Source organism: Pantherophis guttatus, chromosome 1 (genome assembly GCF_059756535.1).
Source record: "Pantherophis guttatus breed Tessera chromosome 1, ASM5975653v1, whole genome shotgun sequence".
Lineage (NCBI taxonomy): Eukaryota > Metazoa > Chordata > Lepidosauria > Squamata > Colubridae > Pantherophis > Pantherophis guttatus.
In genome coordinates this window covers 58,192,845-58,208,759 of record NC_142063.1, presented here as the reverse complement: position 1 = coordinate 58,208,759, position 15,915 = coordinate 58,192,845, and the positions used below count along the sequence as shown (strand labels likewise).

Sequence of the window (15,915 nt, the reverse complement as noted above, 5' to 3'; positions counted from 1 at the left end):
TATGTCTCTTAATTTAAGACATTTTGGCTACTATTCTAAGTATTTTACTAGCTACTAAATCCTGTATTGTTGAATTTGAGATTAAACTTCTAGATCTGGTCCAATAAATCAGAAAGTTTGTTTAAAATTGTTTCATGTTATTTCATGTTTTTCCAGATAGCAGAATTTTCTGGAGAAATTGGTTTCTTCATAAATTATTTAGAATTACATTTTTATTTATCATCATTAAAAATAAATTTGAAAAATATGTAAATAGAGTGTATTATTATACTGCTACTGGTAGGCATTATTATTCCCAAAGTAGCATTCTTGTCCCAATCATTTGTTTACTATTTGCAAAAATGATTCTTTACTGCTAGGTTCTAGAACTCAGAACTTTTATTGATGTCAAAAATTATGGTAAATTCCACAATGAGATTTATAAAAAGACCATTTGTTAAACCATGAGAGAAATACTTGTAATAAAAACCTGTTTAACAACATAGGAAAAAATGAAAGCTATCTTTACAACTTGGAACAATAGCATGGCCCATTATAGAATGCTTCCTTTGGCAATTTAAAACTAAAAATTAATTAGTTAATTAATTAGATAGCACTCTGCATCACCATAAAAAGGCTGCAATTTCAATGACTTAAAGTGAATGAGCTGTCAATAGTCACAATCACAGTCAAAAGTCACAATCATAGACTTTTCAGTTCTGATTTATTATCTTTTTAAATATATTCATCAGTTGACTGCACCCAGTTTGATTGGATCTTATTTGAGATAGTAGTAATAATTCGTTGTTTAGCTTGATACCTACAAATGTACTCCATTCCATAGGTATGAGGAAGATGGATATCAGAATTGCACAATCTTCTTTGTTTTTCCACTGTGACTCTGTAAGTAGTTCTATTGATAGATCCTAGTCTGTCTTCCTAACCTAATGCCTAAAAATGTTGCAAGATTAAAATGTACTCTCTCAGTTCCTTGCAGGAAGGATGAAATATAAATGAGGTAAAACAAGAAAATATATAACAATTTTATTTTTTCTGAAATAATCTAGTTTCCTACCTCAGATAATAGTACGACAAAATGTCTGAAAGTGTTTTTGGCATAGTTACAGAGACGAGCAAAGACATTTTTGGGGGGAAAAGTAATTCAGGATATAAATACAATAAGAAAAGTGGATTATAGTATGTAAACTACTTCTACTTGATACATGACACTATTGTATTCAATATCCATATTTTGACACCTCACAGTTAACATTAGTTCAGTTTGGATCTGAATATTATGAGATTCTTCCATGGACTTTTTCCATTTTTTTTTCTTAGCTGAGGAAATGTTGTCTATGGTGGTTTCTACCAACATATTATTGAGCAATTTGCACATATTGTCTGTATATTTCAGGAGCATTTTAATTCAGTTAAGATGCACTGTTCATTTGTGGGACACCTTTTAGTCTTTAGTCTTTAATGAATTAAAAATATGATCTCTAATTTCCAAAATGTATTTATGCTTATGCGTTGGAAGAGAGGACAGAGGCTTCTCTTAATTACTGTTCTTCTGTTTGAAAAATCTATTACTGTTTCATAAAATGCCAGCATTCTGAAGAATATAGTGTGAAAGGTTTTTTTTCATACCAGGTATGGCAGGAGTATATACATATTTTCAGCTGAGTTGCACTCGGCCAAAGATAACTTCAAAAATAGGTGACAGTAGAGCAAAATCTAGATTGTATGAGCTCATTAGATAACTAAATTTTATCCAATAAATTGGATAGCTAATTCAGAGAAGCTTCAATTTGATTTCTGCTGTTACCAGGAGGATGAGCCTGATGACTTCAATAGCTCTTCCACTTTTCTTATTTTTGTTCTCCTTTTGCTTGACGATGGAAAACCAGAAACAGGACAAATATAATAGCACTTTTGTGATATCATTCCCTTGACAGATATATCTTACTAAGCCATAATTGAGTCACTTGGTTTGGGCTTATGTGTTGTTGACCCCTGCCTTTAGGAGAGGTCCATGAATTATGACAATTATAGGTAAACCAGCCGGTTTAATTTATTCAATAAACAATGGTTAAATTAAAGTGTGCATGTGTCAATGATATATTTTGTTTTATTCTCTATGAATTGATATGTTTGTATTAATAGTTATAAAGTAAAGGACAATTGTCTTTCCACCACTGGTTTGACAATAAAGCACAATATTTATTGGTGGATCCTCAACAAATGATTAGTACCTGCTTTAATGGAGGTTTGGGTTTACCCAAACAAAAAGTTAATTGAGACAAAAATTCAAGAAAGGTTAGGGCTACCTTTATAAATTATTCTTAACCAAAGATACTGAATGCCATCTAGTGGTAACTTATAAATAGCTCTTTAAGTACAGTAGACTTCACTACAACCTATTAAATAAAACTATTCAGTACTTGAGATGTGTTTTGTTTTATGCAATGGATAATAAAAATACGGACTGTTGGTTTCATTTATCAATTTTTTTGTCATTTCTTAAAGAATGTATATCTTATGTGATTGTAACCTATGTATATTACAAAAGTGTAATAGAAACCTATCCTGATGATACAATAGTCATTGGTTTCATTCGAAACGGTGATGTAGATGGGAAGTTGAACAATTGGCCCTGTGGTGCAGACAGAACAATCTGGAGCTGAACATGCTTAAAACTATAGAAACGAGAGTGTATTTTAAGAGGCGCCTCCTATTCTACCACATCTTACTATATTAGATAACACAGTATCAACAGTAGGGACCTTCAAATTTCTGGGTTCTATAGTCTCCCTTGATTTGAAATGGACACCTAGCATTAAAACCATCATTAAAAAGCCACAACAAAGAATGTTCTTCCTGCATCAATTCAGAAAGTTCAGACTGCTGCAGGAGCTGCTGATACAGTTCTACAGAGCTCATTCAACTTTAGTCAAGCTGAACTGGAGTGACAATTGTAGCACTCTGGATTTGGAAGAATTTATCCATCCATCTATCTATCCATCTCAAGGAATGACTCTGGGTGACTTACAATTCAGCTATTGTTGGCAATGGACAGCCAGTTTGGTTTAGTAGTAGAGTTCAAGTCCTGCCTTAGTCATGAAAGTCATCTGGATGACTTCAGATTAATCACTGTCAACCCATAATGTGACAAGTTGGTGAGTTAATTCCTGTCACAACTGATGGCTCATGTTTGGTTGATCCAAAATTAAGCAAGCCCTAAACTTGCAGGAAAATGCTAGGAAGAAAATCTATTTTTGAAAATATATACTTGCATTTAAAATCACAATCTTTTATGACAAAGTCACTGTGCAAGCAATGTTTCAATAATTTTCTATGTGATGAAAATAGAAGGCCTGCAAGATTATAGATTTGCTAATAAATTCAGATAACCATCAGGAATTTCTACCAAATGGTTTGCTAAATTCCCTTTTAATCTGAATTTACAACCTGGTTTGCTTAATTACCACGATTCACTTTAGTGATTCGCTTAACAACAGAAGCAGAAAGGTAATGAAATCAGGTATGACTCTACAGCCACTTTGTTTAGCAATGGAAATTCTGGTCCCAGTTGTGGTTATAAGGCAGTACTGTACTTACTCTCTGTTCAAGAAGAGCTTGCCTTTTTCTTCCAGTTTGGATTTCAAGGAAAATAAACTGCTAGTAGAAAAGCAATAGAAACTATTTCTCACTAGCAGCATGCTTTTTTTCCTGGTTGGTTAGGGAAAGAAAAGTTATTAATAAAGGAAAATATTTGTAGCTCAGGGTAGAAATGAAGGTCCTTGCTGCTCTCTGAGCTTGGTTGTTTTCTTGCAGATGTTTCATTACCTAAACTAAATAACAATGTCAGTGCTACCCCTCCTCAAAGAAAACTATCTTCTATCCAATTTAATTGATTGAGCATTTGATTGAGGAGCAAAAGATGCTAAAACTTTTTCAGGCTTCTGTAGTATCATTAATAATATAGAAGAAACTCTTATCAGTAAATTGGCAATGGGATACTGGAGATGGAAATAACGGCACTCAAGATTACAGAACAATTTATTTTACTCTATATGACTGAGTGATTTAAAAGAAAATTGAAATGAAAACAAGTGAGCTGGATTACTTCCGTGGTTTTTTTTCAGAAAAAAATAGCCAATTACTGCTTTATTAATTTTCTATGGGCAGTGTTTATTATTTTCTTTCCCACGTAGGGCATATTGTATTGGACATGAATGAATTCCTCTTAGCCCTTCTTTCCTCCTCCTAAAAAGAGGAAATCTACACAGTGCCATCAAGTTAATTTAAGTAACCACCAATAATTTGCAGTTTTAAAATACTGTCATCTTTTCCTGCAAATTAAGAAAATCAAAGATGAATACTGTACAGAAAACATGTACCTCATGTAGGCAAGAAATAAGTCCTGGAACAATTGTACGACTTACGTACCACATGTTTAAATGTGAAGAAAAAATACAAATGAAAGAGAAGGAACAATATGTTGCAAAGTATGGCAAATGCAGCCTTTACAGTTTTTTAACTAGCAACCCTCAATAGAAATAAACCAAGAGGATTCTTTTTTTAATGCCTTCATGTTTATTTACCAAAAATGCATCACTGATTTTCCATATTATTTTCAAAGGCAGTCCCTAACACAAAGTTTAACAAACTGTAACATTCTTTAAAATGTTTTTTATTTAAAAAGCACATGATGTGAATGTACATATTTTGTATGCTATAGAATTCTGTACAAGTAAATTTGTTCAAGTGCTTCTCTATCAGCATTTTCTAAGAATTCATCATATTGCACTGGTACTGCTTCTACCCACTGGTTGAGCTGAATGTCCACCTGAAAAGAAATTAAAACAATTCACTACAACACATAAAATACATAAATCTCAGAAATGCTGAAGGTACGTAAGCAAAATAACATTGAATAACATTTAAAAATAACATCTAAAAATGAGATAACATCTAATTTTTTGTGAAATGAGACTAGTATTGGTAATACCTACATAGACAATTTAAATATGCTTCTATATCTTACAATGATGCTGTTTCTATATAAGCAAATCAGTTAAAAGGAAGGAGAAGAAAATACAAGTGAGATTTCCCATAAAATTTAGAAACATATTCTAACCATGCAGAATAATAATTTTAAGTGATGGTTGCAGCTTTCTGTGGTGAATAAGTTTCAGGGGCAAATTTTTAGAAAGTTTTAGAAATGTGCTTTTCCCAATCCTGATAAAATAATCCCCTTGATTTTCCTACCAATTAAAGCTTGAGATTTCTGGAGAGTTGAAAAAGATTGCTCTTTTCCTTTTTGTCCCTTCTGAAATTGTTTAATGAGTTGCAAACGTGAAAGATTAAGTCAAATGGTTTATCTCAAAGCCATCTCCCATGATCAATCTAGATTCATTACAATGAAGTTACCTCCAAAAGAGAAAACTGTGCAAATGCTTATCAGTAGAACATTATTCAGCAGCTATAATTAATTCATTATTTACCTAAAACACGCACCAAGAAAAATCTTGCCATGTAAATAGTTTGAAAAATAGCTCTTTACCTGAAGCTCTGAGAGAGACTTTTCAAGGTTTGGAACAGTCACTAATAAAGACCCTGGCTTTCTTACATTTTGACTTATGATTTTCCATGCTCTAGGAGTAAAACAAAGTAAATTTCTTATAAAGCAACTCCTCCAAAAATTCTATCATATGAAACAACACAAGATACCAAGAATTGATCTGTGAGGGAGATGGGCAGCTTCTAAATGTTTGGAAAACTTTGCCTGAGCTGCATGAACAAGAAAAGATCTATACAGGCTGAATATATGGGAAAAATAACTTGGCCTTCTAGAATATCATAGTTTATTAGGAACAATAGGATCAAATTGGATCTTGTACTGGATTCTATTTCCTTACACATGTACAGATTTACTTTATATATGAAATTATGACAAACACGTTGTGGTAATAGAGAAAGAGGGATCTCTGTTTGGTGAAGATACAGGATTCTATCCAACTGTGTCATTCCACTAATGGGGCAGCATTTAACAACGAATAACTTATTTTCCCATATACAGAATTTCAGATCTATTCTGCAGGAATAGGGGATCTTTGGTGGCATTGCATCAGGTATGGGAGTAATAACAGAGCAAGTAAATGCAGGTCACGTAATGTTAGATGTAGCACATTATTTTATAGAACACTTGGAATAACCTTTAAATCTGTTAAATAATGGTCCCTATTCTCTTTATTGAAAAAAAGGTGAGGACCATCCATCTAGTGATGATATCATGTTTCCCTGAAAATAAGACCCTGTCTTATATTTTTTTGAACCCTGAAATAAGCTCTTGGCCTTATTGCCATGCACTCAAAAGCCTGATTGGGCTTATTATCAGGGGATGTCTTATTTTGGGGGAACATGAATTATGGCTTGGAACATTTTTTTCACTATATCAGCAAGTTAGTTCAGAAATTTTCAATAAAAGAATGGAAGCTTTTCTCAATCTTTCAGGTGAATTTGGATCATCTCTTCAAGAATTGTTACTTAATATGGTTGATGGTGATTGAATTGTATCATGTTGGTTAATTTAACTTTTTCTCATTTCCTTTGTTAAAAGAATCCATGTGACCTATGTCTTTATCAGGCACACTGATAAACTACTTTAATCTCTTTTCATTTTCTCTGTTTGATGTCTTTTAGTATTTATTTTTGCATATTAGAGCAAATAAAATAAATCAAGCACATTGAACCAGCAGGTTACCTTACATAATTTACACTACAACTACCCACAGCATGAAAATCATGTTTCATATTGTTGAGGTTCATGAAGCATGAGAATGATTTCAAAATGTATTTTAAAAGGCAAGCTGATCTTTGACAGATTTTCATTTTGCCCGAACTTGGTAGAGAGAAATTTAATACATTTATTAAATTACAAATTTAGTAAAAAAATAAATAAATAATTGGATTTGGCACAAGTATCTAACTGTCCAGTTTTAGCCTTAACAAGAAGGAAATTATAGGTTTCACAAACTTTTTTATTCAGCTGTCTTTAATTGGAATATTTTTGCATCCCAAAAAACAACAACAAAGGAATATATATCAGTTTTCACAATTATATTTTTATATACTGGCTTGGATTTTAAAGAACAATAGCATATGCATAGTTGGTTGGGTGTTAGACAGTGTTTCTAGAGATTTCCAGAACAAAGAGAACTTACCTAGCCTGTTCTGATCTGTCAAGGAAATATTCAAAGACATTATTCATTACAACAATGTCTGCATTCTGAAGAAGTGAAGCTTGAGTACAAATATCTGCATTAATCACCTAAAGAGAAATGATTTTGCAGAGGTTCATGGGGAAAACCATGTGATAATATTTAAGATTGTTAAAAAAATGTTCAGATCAAGGAAAACCATCTAGTTCTGACCCTTCTATTAGTCTTGCATCAGTATACATGACTAATCTCTTGACCATTAGAAAATAATTTTTCCAATACTGCAGATTGTTATTAATCTTATCATTGTATTATAAAGAAATTAAAAATTATGTAGTAAGCAAGCTGTGAGATACACAGTGCCATAAGTATGAAACAGAACTGAAGGTGAACAGAGAAACGAAGTCTGCTTGTTGGAGTTCCTCTGTTTCTTTAACTTAGGAGTGTTTTGTCAATAAGGAAAATGATAAGACACAATAAGAGGAAGAGTCTCTATATACACAGACCCAGTGTCTGTCTCTCTGTTGGCCTGTGCTTACTAAAACAAGTCTGTGGATTGAGGGAACTTTCTGTCTCCTCTCCTCAAGTAGCTGAACTAAGCCTGTACTCTGCATCTAAGATAATCATATTATGAACACTGTTTAAAATGGAACCTACTGCTATTTCATTACTTGGCATTCCTTTAGTTAATACAATGCATATACCCCAAAGCACTTTAGGAATATGGTAGAATGATTCTTGCTGAGTTTGGATCTCCAGCACTACCTCAGCCCAACCTACTCTCTTAATGGTAGATGGTCAAATGCCGTGCTTATTAAGGAAGATTGTAGATTAAAGTTATTGCAAAATATCAAAATCTGTATTTCTATATTCATATGAGATGGTATCAAATTGTAGATAAAAATTTAGGTAGGAATCAGAAATTTCTCATCTTCTCATGAATGTTAAGGAAGTTGATCATTCTTGGCTTCAGTTTCTCCTCAATTCACAGCTGCAACCTAACATAAGAATGTACAGTACTGTGGAAACTTGCTCCCTTACAGAATTATCAGAATGATAAGCTAATACATGGGAAATGTAACACCTGAGAGTTAGAAAAATGCTGAATGTTTTCTTTACTGTGCAGGAATTGGCCTTACAAGAACTTAGGTAGATAAAAGATTTGGATGGCTACAAGGTTTCTTCAATATTAAACTTATCCAGAGTTTATTATATTCCTCTTGGTTTTCACTAATTATATACAAATGAAGCTCAGCTGACTTTCAACCATATTTACTTCAAAGTCACTTGCTTGAGACATTAAAAGTAACTGAGATAATATTGCATTTCTAATAAAAAGAGCATTATGCTAACCTGCAGCCCTTCCATACATAAACCAAGCAAATGTATTGGTTCACCTTTATTCTGTCATCAAATCGATACTTTGAAATAATAGCTTCCTGCAACTGGTAAAAGTCTCCATTCATTTCAACTCCATAGATCTGGGATGCTGAACTATAACAATAGGCCTAAAATAAAAGTAGAAAAACTGAGATGTCGCTAGAGTGGGTTGGAATACAGAGTTGAACTGTACTAGGCATCTGAATTTTGCTTATCTGAAGGAATTTGCTTTCAAAATGTGTGCAGGCCTTATTAATGATGACTATGCTAAATATATGCTCACATGGCAGCCTAGGAAATATTTAAATTTGGGGGAACAAAGGCAATATCCATTTTTTGAATGCTTTGCTGGAGCCAGACCCTAAAAAAAGAGATAGGTTCCAGACAGTTCCTAAATTTACTTTGGTTTAATTGAATTGACCTTCCAATTTAAATAAAAGTAATTAGACACTATTGATATTATTCATGCGTTTAATAATGTTCTATTTCTGTCTCAATAAAAAGTAACATATTTTTCAAAATAATTTTCAGCAAAATTAAGCACACTCACTTGGAGTCCAGAGGCATGTAAACTTTATAATATTGGGACTCCAAGGAATAAAAGGGCTCTGCACTAGACTGGAAAATTGGGGAGGGGAGAAGAAGGCTGCAATTACTAGCCACTTCTCCGCAGCTTCTGAGAAGACTGCATGAACATATTTATGTAGTCAAGAAAAATCAAGCTCAGCTTGAATAATAAGTTTTAAACCAGAATATTCTGTTATTCTGTTATTTCAACCTGTAAAAGGTTATTACTTTCGAACCATGTAAGCAATAATTACACTTTCTATTTTAGGATAAATGTGAAGGCTGATTCTGCATCTACTTGCTAAAAATAGTTTCTTAAGGCAAGAGCAGAAATATGACCATTGCACAAGAGATTAGTTAATTCTAAAAGCATGCAAAGGATAAGGCCAGCATCCTTCTTTTTCAAGGGTAGAGCTTGATGACTACAGCCTGTTATTTCTGAGGTTATTCATGTCTTTAATTATACCATAATATGCTGGTTCCTGTAATAAGGGATCCATGCCTCAACTTTTGCATTCCAAAAATTATATTCAAGTTGAGTAATGTCAGTAATCAAATGTCAAAATAATACATAAGCAAAAAACAAAACAAAACAAAACAAAACAAAACCAGCAAATCAATAACAAATTAAGGTTCAAAAAATAACAACCAGAAACTTGCTTAAATAATATTATACAGCATAGGACAGTAACTAACAGCAAAAGGAGAGAGGGGGAAAACAGAGACATTGTCAACCGATTTCTGATGCAGCTTTTACCCCAAACAGGACTGCTCCAAGCCTGGAGCCCACGTCAACCAGAACCTTCCCTGTCAGGTCAGGCAATACTTCCTGGTACAGGAACTTCAGTTCCACAATGGAAAAGGAATGGGAAATGAATTCTGGGAAACAACAATAAAACAAAGGGCATTGCAGCACGAAACACATGATTACAAGAACTTGGATTAAATTTTCAATTTGGGCAGGGATAAAAATATTGCCAAGCCTATTTGGATATTATACATTTCTGCTGCAATTTTCAAAAAAGCAATGGATGCATATGACCTGAAGGGGGTTCGCCATATCTAATATCTGGATCTGTTTAGCATCTACTAGCCTTATATATATATATGTACAATTGAAAACTGAACAGAGTATATATGCATTTAAATGGAATACATTATGGACATGGTTCTTTGAGTAGCTAGAACTGTGATGGCGAACCTATGGCACATGTGCCAGAGATTGCACAGAGTGCCCTCTCTGTGGGCATGCGAGCCGTCACCCCAGTTCAGCTCCATTGCGTATGTGCGTGTGCCTCCTGCCGGCCAGTTGGTGTTCAGGTCTCTGCTGCGCATGCGTGGGGGGTGGGGGGTGGGCAGGAGGCCGCGCACACATGCATGGGGGGGCAGGCGGTGGGGCACATATGCATGTTCAGCAGAGCTGAACTGGGGCAACAGCACTTTGGGCACTCAGTCCGGAAAAGGTTAGCCATCACTGAGCTGAAGGCAAAACCTGGATTTTATTTTTTTCCCTTCTTGCATTGTATTAAGTGAGCATAACAACAAAATTTAGCATGCTGACTTTGAAACACATTCCAGATTGCAACATGTTCATATCTAACCACTCTGGAAACTAATTAACCTGTTATTTGGACATTTGAAAATAGATTATCATCACCACAATTTCTTGATTTATAATCATTCAGAAAAAAAAAAGGTATATCTGAAAATACTTTGGAAAAAATTTTTTGATCACATACAAGCACAATATTTTTCTGGTATTTATGAAAGCAATTTATCTTTTTTCAACCCAAACTTTAAAAAGTTGCACCAGATTTAGAGAGTTGTCTCCTTAAAGCAGATGCAATTTCTTATTTTTCAAGCTTATGTGATCATGAGTATCTTAGCACATGCGGGTACTAATATACCCACTAATATTGCCTTTGGCACTTATTAGGCTTTTTGTCTTAGTGACTAGACTCTCTTTTAGATTTTATACTGAGAATCAAAAACTTAATTGAAATCTTGCAAACCATAAGGTAAAAACCATATAGCGTAGTCTTTCAGCATTCTTAGGAAATAAAAAGGGATGTAATGCCTTTTGACTACATGATTAAAAATATGCAAAGTTACAATAAATTGCTACAAAGCTTTCTAGAGAGTGAGAAGTACCTGTTTATCGAGAAGCAACCTAATCAGCTGCCTTCTAATCAAAACATGCTTTGTGTATCTAGCTGCCATAGGAGCTATTTCTTGAACAAGCAAGGTCACATAATATTTACTGTATGTTATATAAGCACCCACAAACTCCAGCCTAAAATGATTGGTCTGATGTCAGCAAGGGAACACTCAGGTCAGTGCTGTAGTTTGGTAAAAAAAAAAATACAATACATAACTGCTTACCTAATGGTGCTGTCTGATGAGAGCCACAGGCTAGACAATAATTTCTGCTCATCTTTCCTTCTTCACATAAAGAGTCAATACAGTCATCATCATAAAGGAAAGCATCAACATGAATGGTGGGTACTGTCTGCTCATGAAGCTGAAGAGAAAAAAGGCATACTTGATAAATATTTGTGACATTTTCTTCCACATCAGTTTATATGCCATTGAAATTCAATAATCATACAATGAGCTGCCAACCTCAACAGTGCGTAGGCCCAGCATCTTACCACATGAGCCACCACAGTCCTAATCATATCTGAATGGCTCTAGTAGTTCACAATCACAAATGCATAGAGATGAAATGGAAAAATTAAGCACCATAAATGTACAAAAGTATTCCATAAAATCAAGTTAAAAAGGCAAAAATTCAAAAATCCAGATCACACATAATTTAAAAAAAAAATTCTCCATCACACTGAAGAATAATCTAGTTAGCAAGCAAATTAAATCCCATTTAGCAAAATTAGCCTTCATTGTCCTCCTAAAATTTAATTAGGAGACTGCCTAGATCTTTTGGGGAGGCTATTCCATAAGGATGGGGCAACCACTGATGCTACTTCCCTGGGGACTTCCACTAAGATGTCTGGACATCAACTCGCGGAATTCCTCAGCCAGCAAGGGGAATGGCTAGGGAATTTAGGGAGTTGAAGTCCATACATCTTAAACGCCAAGATTGAGAAACTCTGCTATAGTTCTTACTGCTGAGTTTAAAAAGATCTACTCTAATACCTGGTAAATCTTCACAAATAAAGAAATATTTCATCCTGTGGCTTACATGGATCATCATAAGAGTCAATTGTGCACAGTCACAGATTTTCTTCCAGTTCAAAATAGCTCCTAATAACTTTAAAACCATAAATATTCCTAAGAGTTGATTCCGAAGTGGAAAAGATATCTGATAACTGTCAGTCCTCTCTTCATGAAAAGGTGAAGCCTCATCCCTTTTATATCAAAAGAATCCAAGAAACAGAAATAGAATTTCCCACACTAATTTGTCTATGGTGTTTTCAATTGACAACAAATTACTTCTTATTCATCACACCAATGAGACATTTGTTAATGGAAATTAACAGCTTCCAATCCAGTTTTTTATAAGAAAATTCAGACACTTCTATACAAGCAAAGTAAAAAAGCACATATTCATCCATAGGAAACAACAATATTTTCCATTTTAGTAGAATCCAGATGTTCACCAGATTTAGAAAAAAAAGAAAAAGATGCTGCTCCTAATTGTTCATGTACCTTGAGGCAGTAGACTAACTTAAAAGGCAGAATGTGGGACTTAGCTTTCTTCTCCAAGATATTTTTGCTGCATCCCAATATCAACCCACTTTAGGAGACTGCCTTACACTACCTAATGGTGAGATTATCCCTGTTGTGGTCCGCCAGCAGCCTGCGGAGCTGGCAACGGAGTCGGACAGCGATGAGGCCAGTCCTGGAGGCTGGGGAAGGCCCGGATGAGGGATCTGCGTTGGAGGCAGAGATGGGGCCAGGGAGTGATGCGCAGACTTCGGAGCCTCCAGAGGCTGACAGTAGAGAGGCAGAGGAACAGGAGGAGCTTGTTCCTAGTGCACGTATGAGAAGAGCTGCCAGAAGGCAGGAGCAGCTAATGCAGAGAGGACGACTCGGGAGTGGGACCAAGAGATGATTGGCCCCTCCCATAAGGCTTAAAAGATCAGCAATGGCTCTTGGCCTCTTTGCTGAAAAACAACCATTGAGAGATTTGCTTCGTGTTTGGATGTCAGTGTCTTCTGTTCCTGAACTGTTGCCAAGAAAAGCCTTTGGCAGTTTGCCTAATTATCCCAAGGTCAGAGATAAACTGAAGAATGGTGTTTTGAGGACTTTGCTTTCATTTAATTTGGAATACGCTGAGAATGAGTTAATTCTCAGCTGTTTGAATAAAATCTGTTTGTTTTTTGGAACTATTTTGCATTTAATATTAACTACGCGGTCCTGGGTCACAACAATCCCTGGGATAAAGGCAATCGGCTGAGCATTCGATTATGTCCAAATCTATCGAGACATACAGTATACAAATATGTATATCAATATACTATAACCTTCTAACACCTTATTCTAAAATTGAATAATATAATTGAAGCAATATAGTATCTAATTACAAGCAATACATTGATACTTCTATTTTAGAACACTGAAGAACACTGAACTTTAAAGATAAGGCCAATTAAGAGAATGTTTTGCATTTTTAAATTGAAAAATAATCTTGATATAATTGTGAATAACTCCTAGAGATATTACTGCATAAATGTCTACTTTAAACTTGGATCTATGTTCTGCCTTCTGTTGGACTACATCAACAAAAAGCCAACAAAGCCATAAGTATAGATGGTTTTATAAAAAATTAATTAAAAATCACTTGTCAACGTTTATGGGAGGGTTAAATAGCAAAACCTACTTTTTGAAGAGCATTATGCTCTGAATTGAGCACTGCTTCAACAGGCAAACGATGTCGAATATCTTCAGCAATACTTCTGAGAATGATATCATCATTATTGCATGTAAATTCATCAAAGTCATCTGCAAAAAACAGGGAAAACGGATTTTGCAATGATCATGTGAAACTCAAGGCAATACCTTTATTTAACTTGGCTGCTGAATGCACAGATTCCTAGAAGTACAGATTCTACAAACAGTCATCAAAAGAAAATTAATGGCACTAGCTGTACAATCAGTAAACAGGCATCAAGTCAGCTAGTTAGCAATCAAGAATCAATCAAGGCCTAGAAGAAGAAACTGGGGGCAATACAGCAGCCCTGAAGACAAACAGGGAAAGACTCAGTAATGGACTGGAATGATAATCAGGCCAAAACAGGACCATCTTAGTTTTATTCATATTTAGCATTAGCCAGTAAAAGGGTATTTAAGAGGAAATGTTGATAAAATGTTTCATTACAGATGAACATGCTTTGCCAGCAAGGGTCAGAAAAGGACCCAGTTTGTGGGGGCAATAAGCTGACTTTGTATAAATATACAAAAGTATGAAGGCTATTGCTTAATGCATTGTAAGCCGCCCTGAGTCTCCGGAGAAGGGCGGTATATAAATCAAATTAAAAAAAAAAAAGACTGGATAGACTTGTCAGCATAACAGTGATGCTGGAAATGTTGATCAGGAATTAGAGCACCCAAAGGAACAACAAAAACAATGTCCAAGACTGATCCTTGAGAGACACCTCCAAAAGGGGAAATTCCTGGGATAAAAATTCTTTACACGACATTGCAAAATAATAATAAAAAAAAGAAATTCAAAATTCACTACCAACAATGCCCTCCAATTGTAATCTAGCAAATGTTCAAGTGATGCCCAAAGATTGTAACATAAACAATTGTCTTAATACATATATATTCTATTATTATTATTTTTTGGCTGGGATACATACCGTGTTTCCCCGAAAATAAGACCCTGTCTTATATTTTTTTGAACCCTGAAATAAGAGCTTGATCTTATTGCCATGCACTCAAAAGCCTGATTGGGGCTTATTATTAGGGGATGTCTTATTTTGGGGGAAACAGGGTAGCAAAGGTCATACATTTAGATGGCTTTTACAGAGAGAACAAATTTTATACCAAGCAATCAGATGCAAAGTGAACCCACCCAGTGGGACATGTGTGTACTCTTAGTCTTAACTGCAATCCATCACAACGCCTATGTCAAAACGAATTTCAAAGGCAGCCCAGCTTCCACATATTCTTACTGGAGATCAATATAGGATGCCGTATCTTTCTTCTGGATTTCCCAGAGTCACTGAATTGATCTAATCAATTGGATCAAATGACCAATTAATCTGATTCAGCATGTTTGATGTGATTAAACCAAACCGATTGAGTAAGGTTTCTGCATGCGGTTTCCCCAAGTTAAGAGTCAGCAAAAGCAATGATAAAAAGGGGCAGATAAGCGAAGTGTAAAACAAATAAACGTTCTGAGTATAAGAAAAAGAGGAAAAATGGGTGGGGGGAGATGGAAAGGCGTATCCTATAAAAGACTACACGTAACTGTCTGGCGACCTCACGTTATACTATTTCAAGTGTTGGGGGGAATAATACGACGCGTAAGAAGAAACTCCGCTTACTAGATGTTCTCAGCCAGTGCAGCAGGCGAGGCAACTCCCCCGCACGCGCACCCTTTATTACGTTCAGCACCGCTTGGCGAGCCGATGGAAAATCCATCCTTACCTGATATTGAAGGTACCGCGCAAGCGCGCCTCTATCATCTTTCTCCCTACGCCTAGATAAGTCAGACTCGACCGCTCGGCCTTGAGCGCATGCGCAAAAGTAACTGCCATTATCCCCCCCCCCCCGCTGCTCCGGGGATTATGAATATGAT

General features: G+C 35.2%; 1 protein-coding gene across 1 annotated transcript; it reads right to left on the bottom strand.

Moving 5' to 3' along the window:
- Positions 1-4,555: 4,555 nt before the first annotated feature.
- On the bottom strand, positions 4,556-15,854 carry LOC117665781 (uncharacterized). The gene is made up of 8 exons (XM_034418019.3): positions 15,662-15,854; positions 13,990-14,111; positions 11,532-11,670; positions 9,907-10,028; positions 8,600-8,710; positions 7,206-7,312; positions 5,546-5,636; positions 4,556-4,828 (listed from the first exon to the last, which is right to left on the bottom strand). Exons 1-8 carry the CDS (start codon positions 15,756-15,758, stop codon positions 4,715-4,717), a joined length of 903 nt encoding a protein of 300 aa, XP_034273910.3. The 5' UTR covers positions 15,759-15,854; the 3' UTR covers positions 4,556-4,714.
- Positions 15,855-15,915: the final 61 nt, after the last annotated feature.